Consider the following 20,146-nt stretch of genomic DNA (forward strand, 5'->3'; position numbering starts at 1 on the left):
GCCTCTTGATGAAAGTTAAAGAGGAGAGTGAAAAAGTTGGCTTAAAACTCAACATTAAGAAAACTAAGATCATGGCATCTGGTCCCATCACTTCATGGGAAATAGATGGGGAAAAAATGGAAACTGTTATAGAATTTATTTTGGGGGGCTCCAAAATCACTGCAGATGGTGACTGCAGCCATGAAATTAAAAGACACCTACTCCTTGGAAGAAAAGTTATGACCAACCCAGACAGTATATTAAAAAGCAGAGACATTACTTTGTCAACAAAGGTCTATCCAGCCAAAGCTACGGTTTTTCAAGTAGTGTATGGACGTGAGAGTTGGACTATAAAGAAAGCTGAACCTGAAAGAATTGATGCTTTTGAACTGTGGTGTTGGAGAAGACTCTTGAGAGTCCCTTGGACTCCAAGGAGATCCAACCAGTCCATCCTAAAGGAAATAAGTCCTGAATATTCATTAGAAGGATTGATGCTGAAGCTGAAACTCCCAATACTTTGGCCACCTGATGTGAAGAACTGACTCATTGGAAAAGACCCTGATGCTGGGAAAGACTGAAGGAGGGAGGAGAAGGGGACAACAGAGGATGAGATGCTGGATGGCATCATCCACTCAATGGACACGAGTCTGAGTCAGACACGACTGAGCAACTGAACTGAAATGATCATTAAATTTGCTTAGAACCTTTCACTGGCTTCTCCTGCCCTCAAGATAAAAGGCCAAAATGTGAAACCTGGTTCCACAATCTGTCCACCTGTGCAACCTAAGTACTGTCCAGCTCCTCCTCACTGCATACTCTGGCCATATTAGACCACGCGTTTTCTCAAATATGTCATGTTTGCACAACCTCCACTCTCTACTCTGCCTGATTCATCCTTAAATATCACTTCCTTGAAGAAAACTGATATCCACTCCCCCCATCAAGAACAAGTTTAAAATTCTCAAAGCACTACACTTTATTTTTTAGAAACCTTATCACAATATAATTATTATTAAATTTCAATTATCCCACTAGACCCTAAATTGTTTAAGACATTTCTGTCTTGTTCACCACTATACCCCCAATACCTAGCAGTCTCTATATCACAGAAAGCATTCAGACATTAGCCAAATCGAAATTTATTACTGAACTGATTTTACCACATTGAATTTTAAAGCTGCCCGCATTCAGTTCATTTCAGTTCAGTCGCTCAGTCGTGTCCGACTCTTTGCGACCCCGTGAATCACAGCACGCCAGGCCTCCCTGTCCATCACCAACTCCCAGAGTTCACCCAGACTCACGTCCATCGAGTCAGTGATGCCATCCAGCCATCTCATCCTCTGTCGTCCCCTTCTCCTCCTGCCCCCAATCCCTCCCAGCATCAGAGTCTTTTCCAATGAGTCAACTCTTCATATGAGGTGGCCAAAGTACTGGAGTTTCAGCTTTAGCATCATTCCTTCCAAAGAAATCCCAGGGCTGATCTCCTTCAGAATGGACTGGTTGGATCTCCTTGCAGTCCAAGGGACTCTCAAGAGTCTTCTCCAACACCACAGTTCAAAAGCATCAATTCTTCGGTGCTCAGCCTTCTTCACAGTCCAATTCTCACATCCATACATGACCACAGGAAAAACCATAGCCTTGACTAGATGAACCTTTGTTGGCAAAGTAACGTCTCTGCTTTTGATAATGCTATGTAGGTTGGTCATAACTTTCCTTCCAAGGAGTAAGCGTCTTATAATTTCATGGCTGCAGTCACCATCTGCAGTGATTTTGGGGCCCAAAAAAATAAAGTCTGACACTGTTTCCACTGTTTCTCCATCTATTTCCCATGAAGTGATGGGACCAGATGCCATGAACTTTGTTTTCTGAATGTTGAACTTTAAGCCAACTTTTTCACTCTCCACTTTCACTTTCATCAAGAGGCTTTTTAGTTCCTCTTCACTTTCTGCTATAAGGGTGGTGTCATCTGCATATCTGAGGTTATTGATATTTCTCCCGGAAATCTTGCTTCCAGCTTGTGTTTCTTCCAGTCCAGCATTTCTCATGATGTACACTGCACATAAGTTAAATAAGCAGGGTGACAATATACAGCCTTGACGTACTTCTTTTCCTATTTGGAACCAGTCTGTTGTTCCATGTCCAGTTCTAACTGTTGCTTCCTGACCTGCATACAAAGTTCTCAAGAGGCAGGTCAGGTGGTCTGGTATTCCCATCTCTTGAAGAATTTTCCACAGTTTATTGTGATCCACACAGTCAAAGGCTTTGGCATAGTCAATAAAGCAGAAATAGATGTTTTTCTGGAACTCTCTTGCTTTTTTGATGATCCAGCAGATGTTGGCAATTTGATTTCTGGTTCCTCTGCCTTTTCTAAAACCAGCTCGAACATCTGGAAGTTCATGGTTCACATGCTGTTGAAGCCTGGCTTGGAGAATTTTGAGCATTACTTTACTAGCGTGTGAGATGAGTGCAATTGTGCGGTAGTTTGAGCATTCTTTGGCATTGCCTGTCTTTGGGATTGGAATGAAAACTGACCTTTTCCAGTCCTGTGGCCACTGCTGAGTTTTCCAAATTTGCTGGCATATTGAGTGTAGCACTTTCACAGCATCATCTTTCAGGATTTGAAATAGCTCAACTGGAATTCCATCATGTCCAATAGCTTTGTTCATAGTGATGCTTTCTAAGGCCCACTTAACTTCACATTCTAGGATGTCTGGCTCTAGGTCAGTGATCACACCATCGTGATTATCTGGGTCATGAAGATCCTTTTTGTACAGTTCTTCTGTGTATTCTTGCCACCTCTTCTTAATATCTTCTGCTTCTGTTAGGTCCATACCATTTCTGTCCTTTATCGAGCCCATCTTTGCATGAAATGTTTCCTTGGGATCTCTAATTTTCTTGAAGAGATCTCTAGTCTTTCCCACTCTGTTGTTTTCCTCTATTTCTTTGCATTGATCACTGAGGAAGGCTTTCTTATCTCTTCTTGCTATTCTTTGGAACTCTGCATTCAGATGCTTACATCTTTCCTTTTCTCCTTTGCTTTTCGCTTCTCTTCTTTTCACAGCTATTTGTAAGGCCTCCCCAGACAGCCATTTTGCTTTTTTGCATTTCTTTTCCATGGGGATGGTCTTGATCCTGTCTCCTGTACAATGTCACGAACCTCATTCCATAGTTCATCAGGCACTCTATCTATCAGATCTAGGCCCTTAAATCTATTTCTTACTTCCACTGTATAATCATAAGGGATTTGATTTAGGTCATACCTGAATGGTCTAGTGGTTTTCCCTACTTTCCTCAATTTAAGTCTGAATTTGGCAATAAGGAGTTCATGATCTGAGCCACAGTCAGCTCATGGTCTTGTTTTTGTTGACTGTATAGAGCTTCTCCATCTTTGGCTGCAAAGAATATAATCAATCTGATTTCGGTGTTGACCATCTGGTGATGTCCATGTGTAGAGTCTTCTCTTGTGTTGTTGGAAGAGGGTGTTTGTTATGACCAGTGCATTTTCTTGGCAAAACTCTATTAGTCTTTGCCCTGCTTCATTCCGTATTCCAAGGCCAAATTTGCCTGTTACTCCAGGTGTTTCTTGACTTCCTACTTTTGCATTCCAGTCCCCTATAATGAAAAGGACATCTTTTTTGGGTGTTAGTTCTAAAAGGTCTTGTAGGTCTTCATAGAACCATTCAATTTCAGCTTCTTCAGCGTTACTGGTTGGGGCATAGACTTGGATTACTGTGATACTGAATGGTTTGCCTTGGAAACAAACAGAGATCATTCTGTCATTTTTGAGATTGCATCCAAGTACTGCATTTCGGACTCTTTTGTTGACCATGATGGCTACTCCATTTCTTCTGAGGGATTCCTGCCCGCAGTAGTAGATATAATGGTCATCTAAATTAAATTCACCCATTCCAGTCCATTTTAGTTCGCCGATTCCTAGAATGTCAAGATTCACTATGTATCTTCCCACATTACAGATACATATTTATCCAGAGCTCAAACTCTGAGCCAGACAACTTCACTAAGATACAGAAATAATTACACAAGTGGGACCATCAATACACCTTTGTGACCTCTTTCTTTCTGGTGGTTATACTGTACTGACGTTACTCAAGTCTGAACAGGCTGGCTATCAAAATAAGTAACATCCTATATGTTACCAGAATCAATTTCTTGGGCAGTTCTACTTGACCAGACTCTGGTCACTCTGATGCTGGGGTGACTATTAAGTAGCTCTATGGTAGATGTATCTAAGGTAGATATATAAAACACATTCATGGAACTCCTCTAATTTATTTGGTCCTATCTGCCTTCTTCCCTAGTCTCTGCCCCTGCCTCCTACTGCCCTAGTCTCCCTGGGGGTGAGAGTAAGGCTTGGGCACATGCTGTGTGAACCAGTGCTGGCCTGACCCTAAGCATGGGGGCTTTGGCTCCTCTGGGATCACAGGAAGAAAGGTTGGGCTGTGGGCATGACATCAGTTCTCCACAACCCCAAAATGCAGAAGATAGGAAGAAAGAGAAAAATTATTCCTCCTTCACTTTCGTTCCCCAAATTCTACAGTACTGGTTGCACAGCACCTCTCTCCAGATCTAGGACATAACTTCAATATTAGGACATTTTCCTTCCTCTCCTCTTTCTTGCATCATTTTCTTCCATTCATCAGCCTCTTCACACTTTTTTATCTGACATTCTCTGATCTTTCCTGAGAACCACTTTCTTTGACTGTGATATAAATATCCTCACATATTTTCTTTTCTCTCCTTTAAGGGAATTACAGTAGTTTCAACTAGTGATCCCAACAAGAAAGAACAATAATGTATCACACATCATGCAGATCACTAATTACCAGGAGAGGACCCAAGAGGGTTCTATTTCTCAAATAACCTGTAGCCTTTCCATTGATAAATTACGTCTCAAAGTGTTCCTGCTATAAAAATTTCCCCATACAATGCCACAGAAAACTTTTCAAAATCTACGTACCAATTCTGTCCTCTTTTAAATCTATTTTCACTGTTCTTGAGCACAGATGTAATTTCTGTACTCTGAAGCTTACAGCCAGGAGCTAACAACTGCTCTTCTCTATGTGTAGTATCTATCCTTCACATCTTAGATTAGCATTTTCCCAATATTAGGGGCAAAAACTCAACTAAATAAAGATAAAAGCTCCACTTGAATCCAACTTCTCAATCTTTCCTGTGTTTTCCTATATATTTCTAAACTTGCTAAGAAAATGAAAGTTTACATTCAAAAAAAGCAAACTGAATTCAATTAAAACTAAATATTTGAAATAAAGTATATTGTGTTTACTAAATTCATCTTATATTCTAATTATGAATTTTTAAAGTAGTTTTATGACTCTCTTTAAAAGTAAAATAAATTCACTTTGATTTCTCTTCTGTGGCCCATGGCTTTTCATTTACAGGTTAATGGCCAAGATAAATACAATACTTTCTAATTCTGCACTAGAGCATTTTGGGGAACTTTTTTGACCTAAAGAGACAGTATCGAGCAATCTATCATTTCCTTCTTTTGGCCACACTGTGTGTGCTGCATGGGGGATCTTAGTTCCCCAACCAGGGATTAAACCCATGCTCCCAGCACTGGGAGCATAAAGTCTTAACCACTGGACTGCCAGGGAAGTCCCTAGCAATCTAACATTTCAAGTTTACTTTCTGAGGGATACAAGCACTTAAAATTCTTCCTGCTTGTTTCTTTATTCTGGGAAAACATCTCATACTCCTTTCACATCTTTTCTGAAGGGTACAACTCCCTAGCTACTCAACTCTGGCCCAAGAAACTTTCAAGCTAATGATAGACCTACTTGTCAATTAAAGACAGTTTCAAATAATAGGACAAGAACAAGTCTAGGATTCAGAAACTTCAATTTTATCACCTGAATAAATTTCTCCAAGACTTTTTTCAGCTCTGATATTCAGACACTTAAGAGAATCTTCTACCAAAATAACAGAGTTGCTTTGCAAAGTCAAAAAGATACATTTGCTTTAAAGTGAATATCTGCATTTCAACGAATACTAAATTCAGAACAAAAGTGCACCTTTACACATAAACCAGAGTTTCTATCAGTAATTTAATACTTACCTAAAAGGATCATAGGAATCCATATCAACACGAAGTCCATTTATATACAGACCAGCATCGCCTGGCTGAATATCAAATTTATCTTGAAGATGCTGGAAATAGAGAAAATAATTAACCAAATGATATAATGATAGTTAATCTGTGTCAGGAGTTGGCAAACTATTTCTATTGAGTCAGATAGTAAATATTTTTAGGCTTTGCCAACTACTCAACTCCATCCTGCAGCACAAAAGCACCACAGGCAATCGACAAATGAACATGATTATGTTCCCAATAAAACTTTTATGCATTAAGACAGGCCGCAGCCCATATTTGGCCTTTATGTGGGTAGTACTGCCCACACTTGATGGGAATCTTATAAAAGGTTAGAGACAATACTTGAGTATTTTGATTTTGTAATATGTGATATTAATTTCCTAATGCTACAACTACTACTTACCTATTACATTTTATACTGTATGTGCATGTACACACAAACACTTAGCATTTGACAGCTGGCACATTCCTATTCTTTGATAGCCCAGAACTCAAAACATTGGTGTGTGTGTAAATATTTAGCAATCACTCTACGTAAGTTTCCATGAAACCAGTGTTTCAATGTTAACTTTTAGTTAAAACTTCACTTTTATTGATATAAATATTGATGTAAAAATTCTAATATCTTATGCTTTCAAATGTTACCAAGAATTTTTACAATTTTGATGTATTTTTTCTTCTACTTAAGAGTAAACAGGTTTTAACCTTCAAGTGAATAAACTTTTTCTGACTTTGTTACTGATTTCTAGTTTGCACTGAGACTGAGAATTTTTTCCTATTTATTCCACTTTCTGGAATTTTTGCAATTACTACTTTCACTTGGTCTTCTGTATCTTTACTCACTTTCTGACCATTTCATTAGTCTGAGAGAGGTAAATTATACTTCTCCTTCCATTTCCTGTAGTTTGTTTCATTATGGTGCTGCAGTGTTTTGATGTAAAGCTATCTTAAACTGCTCTATTTTCATTATGAATTGTATCCTTTAGTGTTATAAAGGGCCATTTTTGGGTCATTAATATTTTTAGAACTGAATTTGGCTTCATGGCATTTTAAGATCATACCCTTAGAACATAGTATTTGCTTGATATACCTTTGCACATCCTTTCTTTTTTGACATTTCTGAATCATGTTAAGGGTTTTTATTTCACATACAAACATTAGGTGTGTTTATTTCAAACCTAATGAAACAAACAGAAAATTTTTGCTAATATGTTAAGCTTATTTACATTTATTGATATCCTAGACTTGGTTAGCCTCAAACGGGATTCTTTCATGCTGTTTACTCTTTCAAGATGCATTTTTAAAGTTCTCTTTTTTTTTTCTTGTTCACTCAGCTCTCTTCATGCTTCAGAAGATTTAGACTTTTCTCTACTAGTTACTATCAAACATGCATATTTATTTAATACCCTCCGTCATCTTTTTAACCAATAGCTAATGATTTGTTGCAAAAAATAATAGAATAAGCCTTTAAACTTTTCCTGCTGCTTTTCCTCTTGGACAATTTTACTCAATAGTTTTTAGTCATTAGTGGTTAACTATGTACTTTCTAATAATTTTAGGCTTTCACTGCTTGATTTTTCAGCTTTATATCCTTGATTCCTATGTTTACAGTTACAGAATCAGCAAGTTTATTCTATTTTCTACCTTTCCCCTTATATTTACCAGTAGCAATATTTTATCTTTCTCAGAATAGGTACTGTTTTCATACTACACTATTACCCTGTCCCTCACTTTTTAGTTTCAGTGTTCACATAAACATATTCAATGCCCAAAAGGCAGGTGTTCTGCCCAGGAATCTTCAGTCAGTTCTTCGCCCAAAGAAATTCCTCAGAAAGTGTTCTTGGGAGCAATATCCCCTGAATTTTTGGATGTTTAACATCTTTGTAGCCATATATTCATATCTTCTTGACTGACAATTTTTCTTTCCTTGAATATCTTATAAGTAGAGCTTCATTGTTTCTTGACATTGAATTTGTTTTTGAGAAGTCTAACACCAATCTGATTTTCTTTCATTATAATCTTCTTAAATAAATCCATAAATAATTAATTCCCTTTATTTCCTATAAAGTTCAATAGTCTATGTTTTCATTTTGACCATTCGTGGTCAACTGTACCAAGTTACACAGTGCATCTTTTAATTTGTGGATTTGGATCTTCATTTCAGAAAATTTTTAATTGTAGTCTTAAGCACTTATTCTGTCCATTGGTTTTATTTTTCCATTTTGTGACTCTAGTATAGGCAGGATTTCATTTTCCTGCCTGTACTTTATCATTTTCTCTTGAATCCTGTTTTTTTTTTCCTCCGCATTTATTATTTCTATCTGTCTTCTACTGTGCTTCCTATAGGGTCAGTTCTCCTTTGTGCCACTTATCATTTTAGTTTTTACTTCAGAAATGCTTTTATTTTTACTTTGTATATCTTCACAAAGTTCTTCCAGTTCTAGCCCAACTTAAACCACTTGAACAAAGACCTTCTCTAACCTAAATATTCTACCCTAACGTCCTCCTTTTGAGACACTAACAAGAGTCTATCAAGGTTGCTCTCCTTCACTGCAGCCAGTCTACTAAACTCAGCTTTGCCTGTGCAACAGTTTCCCTGCTGAGTTCTTGTTGAGGAGCTGACAGTCTATATCAGCCTCTTCCTTCCCACTTGGTTTTATTTAAATACATTTCTCTAGCCCACTGTATGTTTTTCTTCTGGCAATGGGAAATACTGAAAAAAATTTTTAGAAGAAAAGTGACTAGATCAAATTTCTTAATTTCCTCAAATATCTTTCCAATCACCTATCAAGATGACTGGCAATTGAAAAATTCAGAATTCTTATTAAATTGTTCCGAAATGAGCTGTAAACCAGGGCACAAATTCTGGTTCCATCTTGTACAAATCCTGTGACCCAGAATAAATCACTGGATTTCAGTTTATACATTAGGATATTTACAACAGCTACCATATATAAAACATTTTAAAAACTACATACTGCTAAATACAGACTGTTTTATAAAGTGAAGTCGTGCTCAGTCATGTCCAACTCTTTGTGATCTTATGGACTGTAGCCTACCAGGCTCTTCCATCCATGGGATTTTCCAAGCAAGAATACTGGAGTGGGTTGCCATTTCCTTTTCCAGGAGATCTTCCCTGACCCAGGGATTGAACCCTGGTCTCCCGCATTGTAGGCAGATGCTTTACCATGTAGCCACCAGGGAAGTTGTTATAGGTAAACTAAATATTCACAAGTTTTCAATTCAACAAATATCTCTGGTGGAATGCTCTGTGCCAGATACTATGGCCATTCAAACCTCTAGGTTAAGAGTTTTCTGATTTACTCATTTCCCCTAACTTTCATTTCCATTCTACTTCAGCAGCTAGCTTTGACTGTCATCCTGTGATTATGTCATCAAAAGTGGTTTATCTTTGGAACCATCCCATTTGAAAGTGAAAGTTGCCTAGCCTGCCAGGCTCCTCTGTCCATGGAATTCTCCAGGCAAGAATACTGGAGTGAGTAGCCATTCCCTTCTCCAGGGGATCTTCCCAACCCAGGGATCACACCCAGGTCTCCCGTGTTGTAGGCAGATTCTTTACCATCAGAGCCACCAGGGAAGCTCAAGAATCCCATTTGGTCTTTCCAATTATCTCTTTTACTCCCACAATATCACCTCTTAAACCTCATGAAACTCTTCAGCCTCTGGAATTAAAATCACACAGATCAAAGCTTTGATGACCAGGAACAACCATTTTGGACTCTTAACTGAGCAAAAAATAAATTGGATTATGTGATGCCACTGATACACTGGCATTCCTTTCTTTCCCAATCTCTCTTCCTTATTGTAAGTGGCATTATTCAAACAAAAACAAAAATTCTTTTAAAAAATGCATTTTGCTTGAAGAATGGTGAAAGCAACTAGGAAAATTACAGAAAGGAGTAATACTTAGTTTTAAAGGATAAGCAAGAATTTGTTAGGTGGTCAGTGAAGCAAAGAATATCCCAGGTAGGGATGATGTGTTGTGGCTTCTACCACTTGATCTCCAATGAACCGTGTATCTACTTCATTATCATCATTGTAGTCCTTCGTCATCATCAAAACAGCCTATATTTACTAAGAGCTTACTCTGTCTTGGTGTGACAGACACTGTTAACTGGCTAACCTATCATCATCTCTAGCCCATTTCTCCTCTTATTGCCTCAATTACTAGAAAAGTAAAAGACGCTTGCTCCTTGGAAGAAAAGCTATGACCAACCTAGACAACATATTTAAAAGCAGAGACATTACTTTGCCAACAAAGGTCTACCTAATCAAAGCTATGATTTTTCCAGTAGTCATGTATGGATATGAGATTTGGATTATAAAGAAATCTGAGCGCCTAAGAACTGATGCTTTTGAACTGTGGTGTTGAAGAAGACTCTTGAGAGTCCCTTGGACTGCAAGGAGATCCAACCAGGCCATCCTAAAGGAGATCAATCCTGAATATTCATTGGAAGGACTGATGCTGAAGCTGAAACTCCCAATACTTTGGCCACCTGATGCAAAGAACTGACTCAATGGAAAAAATCCTGATGCTGGGAAAAATTGAAGGCGGGAGGAGACGCGGACGACAGAGGATGAGATGCTTGGATGGCATCACCGACTGAATGGACATGAGTTTGAGTAAGCTCCAGGAGTTGGTGATGGACAGGGAAGCCTGGCGTGCTGCAGTTCATGGGGTCGCAAAGAGTCAGACCCGACTGAGCAACTGAATGGAACGGCACTTTTCTAGTTCCCTCGTAGCCAGGAAGAACCACATTACAAAATTTTGGCCAATGAGACAGAAGTCAAAGTTGGCTGAAGTGTTCTAGGAAAGCTTTAGTCAAGATGAACATGGTTGATCTTCCTACCTCTTTCTGCTTTAAATATAGATAAGCAGTCTGGAACTGTGGCAGCCATTTTGCAACCAGAAAAGAGAGAGAAAAAAAAAACAAAACATGTCTGTGGCAACCTACTTTGAGACTTCTTTTTAATGTGAGAAAAGTGAATTCCTACTGTTTAAGGCCCTGTGTGCCTGGCATTATATTACTTAAAGCCAAATTAAATCCTATGTAATAAAGCCAGGCAGTGTTCTCAAGCACTCCCTAAGTATTTACACAATTAGGATCATTTAGAGTCTTGAGGTAGGTAATTTAAGAGACCATTTAGCAGAATCTTATCAAATTTGTGATCAACTGTATACTATATGCTATAGGATTCTAGTAACATTCCAGTGGTTTAAATTTTTCTCAATCTTCACAAGCTTTTAAGCAAAACTTTTATAGGAAACAGAAGATTTATCTCATAGCCTTTATTCTCTATTTTGTGAAGAAAACCATACAGCATGGGCAGAAAATTTGGAGTATGTAAGGTTAATGAGAAAGTAAGTAGGATCTATGTCAGGAAAGATTGGCTAGAATAACAAACTGTATGCTATATAAAGCAGACAATATAAAAATGGAACAACCTGAACTGTTCTAATATCAAAAAGTACAAGCTAATATTTTTTATATGAAAATTAAAGACCCAAAGTCTAAAATACAGTGTTATTAGTGTAGTAAATTTCTTTAAAAAAGGAATTCAAACTAACCTTTTGATTTTCCTGTATTTCCTCCCTCATAAGCTGATTTACAGCAATTCTGGTCAGATATCTGGGAACATAGAGAGATACAATTCATTCTTCCTTAAATGTTTAGGACTAAACTATGATTCAATGCAAGATAATACTCTGGATGAGGAACTAAAACTCTAAAGGCATTATAACTGAGAAGCACACATTTCCATACAGCCTATTTGATGGATGGCACAATGGCTTTCACTTGACAACGTATTTGATTCATGTGGAACAGAGACTGTAAAAAAGTTCATGCACACCCACTGCATGCATTATATACTATCAGGGCTTGTTTACTACTAGGTATTTATTTTTCAAGTATTCTTGATTGAAAATGTTGTTTTGTGTTGTTCTGCCCATAGGGCAGAAATTCTGTATGAAATTACCACTGTCATTATATGTGTTGCTGCAAATAAGAAATTTTAGAATATTTTTACATAAAGAATTTTGGTTAACCTGGGATCTAGACCAGAGTATATAAATTCTAAAATACTGATAATATTGACTTCATATATTTACTCTTGAAGAGCTTATAACTCCTTTATAATTTAAAAACAGCACAAATGTTTTTTAAATAAGTCTATTGATTATATTTATTTGACCTAATAATGCCTAAGAATGCTTAGTTATATGTCTGCCAATTTTATGCATAGAAGAAAGATTTAAAAGTTAAAAGACTGTTAATTAAAAGCTGACATTAAGTAAAACTCAAACAGAAAGGGTATCTTAAAACAATCCATAATAAGTCTGTATTATTTCCTAAAATTTGGCAGCATTTGAGATAAAACTACAACTGAAAATTTGATAATGCAAACTTTTTCATTCATTTATCAAGTATTTCATTTCAATGAACATTTCCTGGTTGTCTACAGAGTGACTTTTTTTTTTTAAAGAAAAATAAAAACCTTTTATTAAGTCTGAACATAAATAGAGGCAAGATTTTTAGCCTTGGGCATTAATTATGGTTGCGCCATTGATGGGGTCTGGAGGAAACCAATGCAATCTGTTTCATCCTCAGGCTGAGGAAGCATCTACAAGTTCATGGAGCAATGAATCATCAGAGTAACTGGAGAGATGTGATCAAGAGTTCCATTTTGTAGTATGTAACAACATGCATGCACAAGACAATATTTTGCTCTAGTTTAAAAAAAAAAACCAATATACAGAATAGAGACCCTCATTCTACAAACACTATAGATACCAGAATTAACTGACATCATTAAGTTGAACGAAATCAGCCATTTTCATAAAATTTATTTAATGGAAAGAGTTCTGGCTATCATCCAATCAATAACCTTTAATATACCTGGCTTTTATGGGGAAGTTCTGCGAAATGTCTTTCATTAATTTTATGGCATCATAAACTGGAGTGGACATTATTTGAGAAGCTGCTTGAAAACTAAGATCTGGAAGGAAAAAAATATCATTAAAGAAACTGACATGTTAGACCTGTGACATTTCCATGTAATTTAAATAACCCTTCTTGCCATGTATTCATATATAGAAACATTAAAAAACACTCATACTTACCATTATTCAGAACTTTTAAATGAAATGGAAAGCTATCACTTCCATCCAATTAAGATAAGTTTTAACTTACCTTTACTGATAAAATCTGAGATAGTGTAAATAACAAGTAAATGAATATAATATTATCAGAGTCCATTACCAGCTTTTGCTTTTCTCTAAACTGTTCCATACCTAGATGACTCAAATTGTTATTTAAGTCTTTCACTTTGCCTCTTAAATCCGGATTCTCATATTTAACTGTCTTCTTGGTTTTATCACTTGGATACTTCAAAAGCAACATGTTCAGTAACAAATTTGTGATATTCCTCCCAACTTTGCCCAGATCTGGTCCTCTTTGGTCTTCTCTTTACAACAAATCCACCACTGTCCATCCAGCTGGGTAAACCATGAATCCAGCAGTTGTTCCTGGTGTCTCTTCTCCCTCACACTCCATTTCCAACACTCACAAAGGTCTTTGATACTCTCTCTAAATAACCCACCCTCGAATTTATTCCAACCCTTCCTCAGACCTCTATTCAATCACCCCTTCTTGAGGAAGCCTCCTTTTTCTGTTACCCCTTCTCTGCCCCTATCTCACCACTCAGATCTTCCTGACATATGCTTTTCTTAATCTTTTGTTCCTTTATTCTGCAGCAGTTGTGATAGTGATTTTTACACTGGTTTTTAAAACTGTTTACGTTTATCCACATCCTTTGAAGAAATGTGATGTCTGTTTTAGCTCTTTTTACCTTTGGAATATGTGTTTTCCAAAGTGTCAGTTGCAACCCATTAGTCGGTAGTGAAATCAGATTAATGGGTAATGGGAAGGTTTTTTTAATCAAATGAAACAGGGTATAATGAAAGTTTTATCAGAATTAATAAAATGTAGTATTGGGCTTCCCTGATAGCTCAGTTGGTAAAGAATCCGCCTGCAATGTAGGAGACCCCGGTTTGATTCCTGGGTAGGGAAGATCCGCTGGAGAAGGGATAGGCTTCCCACTCCAGTATCCTTGGGCTTCCCTTGTGGCTCAGCTGGTAAAGAATCCGTCTACAATGAGGGAGACCTGGGTTCTATCTCTGGGTTGGGAAGATCCCCTGGAGAAGGGAAAGGCTACCCTCTCCAATATTCTGGCCTGGAAAATTCCATGGACCGTATAGTCCATGGGGTCACAAAGAGTCAGACACAACTGAGTGGCTTTCACTTTCACTTTCAGTAAACGTATACGGGGCTTCCCTGGTGGCTCAGATGGTAAAGAATCTGCCTGCAATGCAGGAGACCTGGGTTCGATCCCTGGGTTGGGAAGATCTCCTGGAGAAGGGAATGGCTACCCAATCCAGTATTCTTGCCTGGAAAATCCCATGGACAGAGGAACCTGGTCAGCTACAGTCCATAGGGTAGCAGAGAGTCAGACACGACTGAACAACTAACACACATATACACACACACAGTAAACATACATATCTATAGTGAAGTTTTTTTTTTTTAAGTGTATCTATGTATTAACGCATTATACATTTGTTGTATGGTCTTGATGTAAAATATATTTCCTACTCCAGGTGTCAGCCAAAAATTATAAAACCACGGTTGTAGGGACATTACTGATTGCTAGCAGAAATTCAATAAATATTTGTTAAATCAATCAAAAAAGGAAAAGGTCTTGGTCACTTCCCTTCTCCTGAATCTATTTCCTTGGCTTCTGTGACATGCTCTTCCATCTCTCATCATCATCATTCCATTGTGTCTGCTTGTCCCACATAAATGAGCAGACTCTCCCTTGTGCACTAATTTGGTTACTCTGCACTTTCAGTTAGCACCTCCACCTTCAAAAAACCTCTATGCTAACATTTTCCACTTTTAAAATCTTCTCCTTTCAGTATAAGGACTTTGTATTCACCCCACCCCTGGAACTGGTCATCTGAATATGTCACAATTACTTTAAGTCAATTTTTTAAATGCCAGTCTGATTATTTCTGAACCCTGTATTCAACCCCAAGCCTGTTTTATATTCTCTCTACAGAGGCTCCAAGCTGGAAATTTTAAAGTCATCTTTGAGTCTTTTAATCTCCTGAATATTTGCTAAATCCAGCCTGCTCATCTATGTCTCTACCACAGCAAAGGTTCTGTCTCTCACTATACTAATTCAATGATGTCTTAACTAGACTTCCTATTTCTAGTCCATTCAAATATACCTTACACAGACATTACGGAGGTTAATTAAAACTAAGCTAACTATGCATGTTCTCTGTTTACCAGTCTTTAAAAGCACTCTATTACTTACACTTTTCTAAATTATGGGTCCCTTGGAGAACACTTTGGGTTTCCCTGGTGGAAAGCAACAGTCTACTTTCTCCTCCAAAATGTTCTCCACCATGCCCTCCTTCAGGGGATCTTCCCAACCCAGGGACTGAACCCAGGTCTCCCGTATCGCAGGTGGATTCTTTACTGCCTGAGCCACCACCACCAACAGTGTGCATCCTTGTGCAATCATGTCCATGGGGTTGCAAAGAGTCAGACACGACTAAGCATGCACATTGTTGGTGGTGGTGGTGGCTCAGACATTAAAGAATCCACCTGCAATATGGGAGACATGGGTTCAATCTCTGGGTTGGGAAGATCCCCTGAAGGAAGGCATGGTGGAGAACATTTTGGAGAAGAAAGTAGACTGTTGTCTATCTACAGCTGGAAGAGTTGGAGAGTCATGGAAAGTGGCTGAATATGGGTATGTTGGTTTCTTCGGGGAGGGGTGAGGAAAATACTCTAAAACTGATTGTGTGTGCTGTGCTAAGTTGCTTCAGTCATGTCCGACTCTGTGTGACCCTATGGATTGTAGCCTTCGGACTCCTCTGTCCAAGGGATTCTCCAGGCAAGAGTACTAAAGTGGGTTGCCATGCCCTTCTCCAAGGATCTTCCCAGCTCAGGGATCAAACGCACAGCTCCTGCACCTCCTGCACTGCAGGTGGTTCCTTTATCACTGGGCTACCAGGGAAGCCCTAAAACTGAGTATGGTGACAGTTAAAAATCTCTAAAAATATACTACACTTAATTCTACTCTTTAAATGGTGAACTGTATAATGCATCAAGTATATTTCAATTGGCTGTTGTATTAAAAGAAGTTGATAAGATATAATAAAAGTTATGGATTCCACAGAAAAAGGACATCACTATGACCCACTAGAAATTATAAATAAAATACAAAATTAAAAACTGAAAAGGAATTACAGTTTAATCCAAACTAAATTTTGGTCTCAAAATACCTGCTTATAGGATGTCAGTACAGAAGCTATTTTGAGGTCATAATGAAATATGCAATGGCCTCTAAAGATGAAAATTTTAAAGAGAAGAAAACTAAGATTTAGTTCTGATTTCTCTTAACTTACTAATCAGGATTTTTAACCAGTGCTGTAGATACCCTGAAATATAGTTTAATATTTGAGATGAACATACAAGATAACTCATACATACTTTAAAAATGATTGGGTAATACCAGATAACTGCACATCATATAATTTTAAATCTTCCAGAGATAAAATATAACTTACTTGATGAATAACATTTCAATTAAATTTTATGTCCACAAAAAGTAATGCATATTAGTCACATAATTAGTAATTATTATTGCCTAAGAAATAATTTACATCATGTTATATAAAAGCATATTTAATAAAACAAATCAGTTACCAATATGCTATTTTAACATAGACTGAAATACTGTACCTTGTAGCTCCCAGACTTTCAAAGGCATCATTTCTTTATTACTCTCAATCAGGTATTTTTGGAATATTGTCAGATTATCTCTAAGATCTGAATATCTTTCTCTGTATTAGAATATTAAGTAATGTTAATTATCATCACATATTATAAACCACTATTATACAAGCAGTATATTTTTGAAATTATCTCTTCCTAATACTTAAACACAAACTAATGGTTCAAGATAATAATAATGATGCAGTTATAGTGACAGAATTTAAAAATACAGAAGGGGACATGCATGTCTTCTTTTTTTCAATGTATAAAACAAAACAAAATATGGAGATATATACTGTCATTTGTTAACATTACCTGTAAGGGATCCAAGGATGAGGACAGAATTATTAGTTTTTATGTTATACATGTTGTCTTTAACATTTTATAAATTGCAAGTCTTGCTTTTATAATTAAAAACAAACATTATTTTATAAAGAAAGACATCAATGCGTCCCATAAAATTTTAGCTTATTTCTGAAAAGTTCCATCTTTGAAACTTATAAAGAAAATTTAAATAAGATAATTTTGCCCAATTAAACATATCTACATATTACAATTTGCTGATCATGATTCATTGGATCATGGAAAAAGCAAGAGAATTTCAGAAAAACACCTACTTCTGCTTTATTGACCATGCCAAAGCCTTTGACTGTGTGGATCACAATAAAATGTGCAAAATTCTTAAAGAGATGGGAATACCAGACCACCTGACTTGTATCCTGAGAAATCTATATTCAGTTCGAGAAGCAACAGTTAGAACTGGACATGGAACAACAGACTGGTTCCAAATCAGGAAAAAAGTACGTCAAGGCTAATATATTTGCACCCTGATTATTTAACTTATATGCAGAGTACATCATGCAAAATGTTGGGCTGGATGAAGCACAAGCTAGAATCAAGATTGCCGGGAGAAATGTCAACAACCTCAGATATGCAGATGACACCACCCTTATGGCAGAAAGCAAAGAAGAACTAAAGAGCCTCTTGATGAAAATGAAAGAGGAAAAGTGAAAAAGTTGGCTTAAAACTCAACATTCAGAAAACTAAGATCATGGCATCTGGTCCCACAACTTCATGGCAAATAGATGGGGCAACAGTGGAAACAGTGACAGACTTTATTTTTTGGGGCTCCAAAATCACTGCAGATGATGACTACAGCCATGAAATTAAAAGACGCTTACTCCTTGGAAGGAAAGTTATGACCAACCTAAATAGCATATTAAAAAGCAGAGACATTACTTTGCCAACAAAGGTCCATCTAGTCAAGGCTATGGTTTTTCCAGTAATCATGTATGGATGTGAGAGTTGGACTATAAAGAAAGCTGAGCACCGAAGAATTGATGTTTTTGAACTGTGGTATAGGAGAAGACTCCTGAAGAGTCCCTTGGACAGCAAGAGATCCTACCAGTCCATCCTAAAGGAAATCAGTCCTGAATATTCATTGGAAGGACTGATGCTGAAGCTGCAACTCCAATACTTTGGCCACCTGATGCGAAGAACTCTTTTGAAAAGACCATGATGCTGGGAAAGATTGAAGGCGTGCAGAGAAGGGGATAACAAAGGATGAAATGGTTGGATGGCATCACTGACTCAATGGACATGGGTTTGGGTTTGGGTGGACTCCGGGAGTTGATGATGGACAGGGAGGCCTGGCGTGCTGCGGTTCATGGGGTTGCAAAGAGTGGGACATGACTGAGCGACTGAACTGAACTGAGGTATTCTTAAAGACTGACAAATAATAATGCAGAAGAATGGCATTTTACCATACATATAATAAAAATTATCATCTTATTCTCCAATCTCTCATGAACTCAACACATAGTACCACTTCCTATGATTAGAGAGAATTCTTTTTTAAAAAGTTTATCTAGCTATTGGCACAATTTATAAATAAATTTTGTATTTTCAACAGTAAGGAGAAATGAGTATTTTAAAGTGAGAGGAAAACTAAATATACAGAACATGCAAACATAAATGGAGTCATCTCATAGTTAACTGTAATACATGTACTGCAATGTCCTATGTTGAAATTTTATTCCAATGTGGGACTACGTTTGAAAACTAATCAAGACTGCTCTTATAGTGAAAAAGCAATAGAACTTCTTTGAAAAGAGGTTCACTATGAGTTTACCACTCCTTTCACAATATTTTGTTACAGAGTAATATTAAGTTTGTAAGAGCTGTTGTGTTGCTTTTCATCTTTAATCATAAGCTTAATGATAATTTTTACTGGTAAAATTATGTATGTAATCCAGGCAAAAAGACATTATTCATACAATACATCAAAGCAAAAGCTTTTTGCTTAAAACAATTATGTAAAACCTGGATACTTCCTCTCCAAAAAAACTAATATCCCAGAGTTCCAAAGGCTTTTTGGAATACAAGCAATTTATTCCCATAAATAGTTATGTTTAAGAAAGTATGGATTCTATGATGTGAGACATAGCTGGAAATGGAATAAAAATGTTATCTACTAAATAAAAACCTTCCTTAAATCCATTTTACAAGAAGCATTAACAGGTTACAAGCATAGAATTTGTCCAGCAAACTACAGAAATGTAATTCAGTCATCTGTATAAAGCAATATAATGTCCAAAAATGTTCCCTTTGCTCTGTACAATTATCTCCTCACAGAACTGACGTAAGTATCCTTTATACATACTTGTAATATTAAATAAGAACTAAAGATATTAATAAAAATGGTTCTTTATTTTTAATTAATTTTGCCTTTATAATGGAATCACAAACTTGCCCTTCTTGTTAATAAGAAAAACCACACATAAAACTAAAATTCCCATCCGTTAACATTCAGAGAGCACTCACCATCCTATTCCTTGTCTTCATTCAGTGATGCAGGAAAAGCAAAGCAGGAGAAGTTTACTTTTGGAAAGGTTACTTATATGTGTATATAAAATGAAGACCAGAAGTTAAAAGGTATTTAATATGGCAATCTTGTGACAGAAATTTAGGGAAATAAATATTTTCTCTTTTAAGACATAAAAGTGCTGATTTTTTTATGTTAAAAAGCCAATAAAAACTATGAATTGTGTAACCCATCAGAAAAGATTCTACAAATTTTTTTTTAGTTTTTGCCAGAGATAACTCTGATCATTTTAAATTTCCATTATCTCTAATCGTACTCATTGTCCTGTGGAATTAGTGA

At 36.9% G+C, this 20,146-nt stretch overlaps 1 protein-coding gene across 2 annotated transcripts in view; it reads right to left on the minus strand.

The window, feature by feature from the left end:
• UGGT2 (UDP-glucose glycoprotein glucosyltransferase 2) overlaps positions 1-20,146 on the minus strand; it is a 148,115-nt gene that overhangs the window by 93,547 nt on the left and 34,422 nt on the right. For both annotated transcript variants that reach the window (XM_061435226.1, XM_061435227.1), the window contains exons 8-11: positions 16,951-17,051; positions 13,033-13,132; positions 11,703-11,763; positions 6,077-6,168 (exon numbers count right to left, since the gene is read on the minus strand). In XM_061435226.1, the coding sequence (XP_061291210.1) occupies positions 6,077-6,168; positions 11,703-11,763; positions 13,033-13,132; positions 16,951-17,051 (354 nt within the window). The remainder of the gene's footprint in view (positions 1-6,076; positions 6,169-11,702; positions 11,764-13,032; positions 13,133-16,950; positions 17,052-20,146) is intronic.

The sequence above is a fragment of the Bos javanicus genome, chromosome 12, assembly GCF_032452875.1.
Source record: "Bos javanicus breed banteng chromosome 12, ARS-OSU_banteng_1.0, whole genome shotgun sequence".
NCBI lineage: Eukaryota > Metazoa > Chordata > Mammalia > Artiodactyla > Bovidae > Bos > Bos javanicus.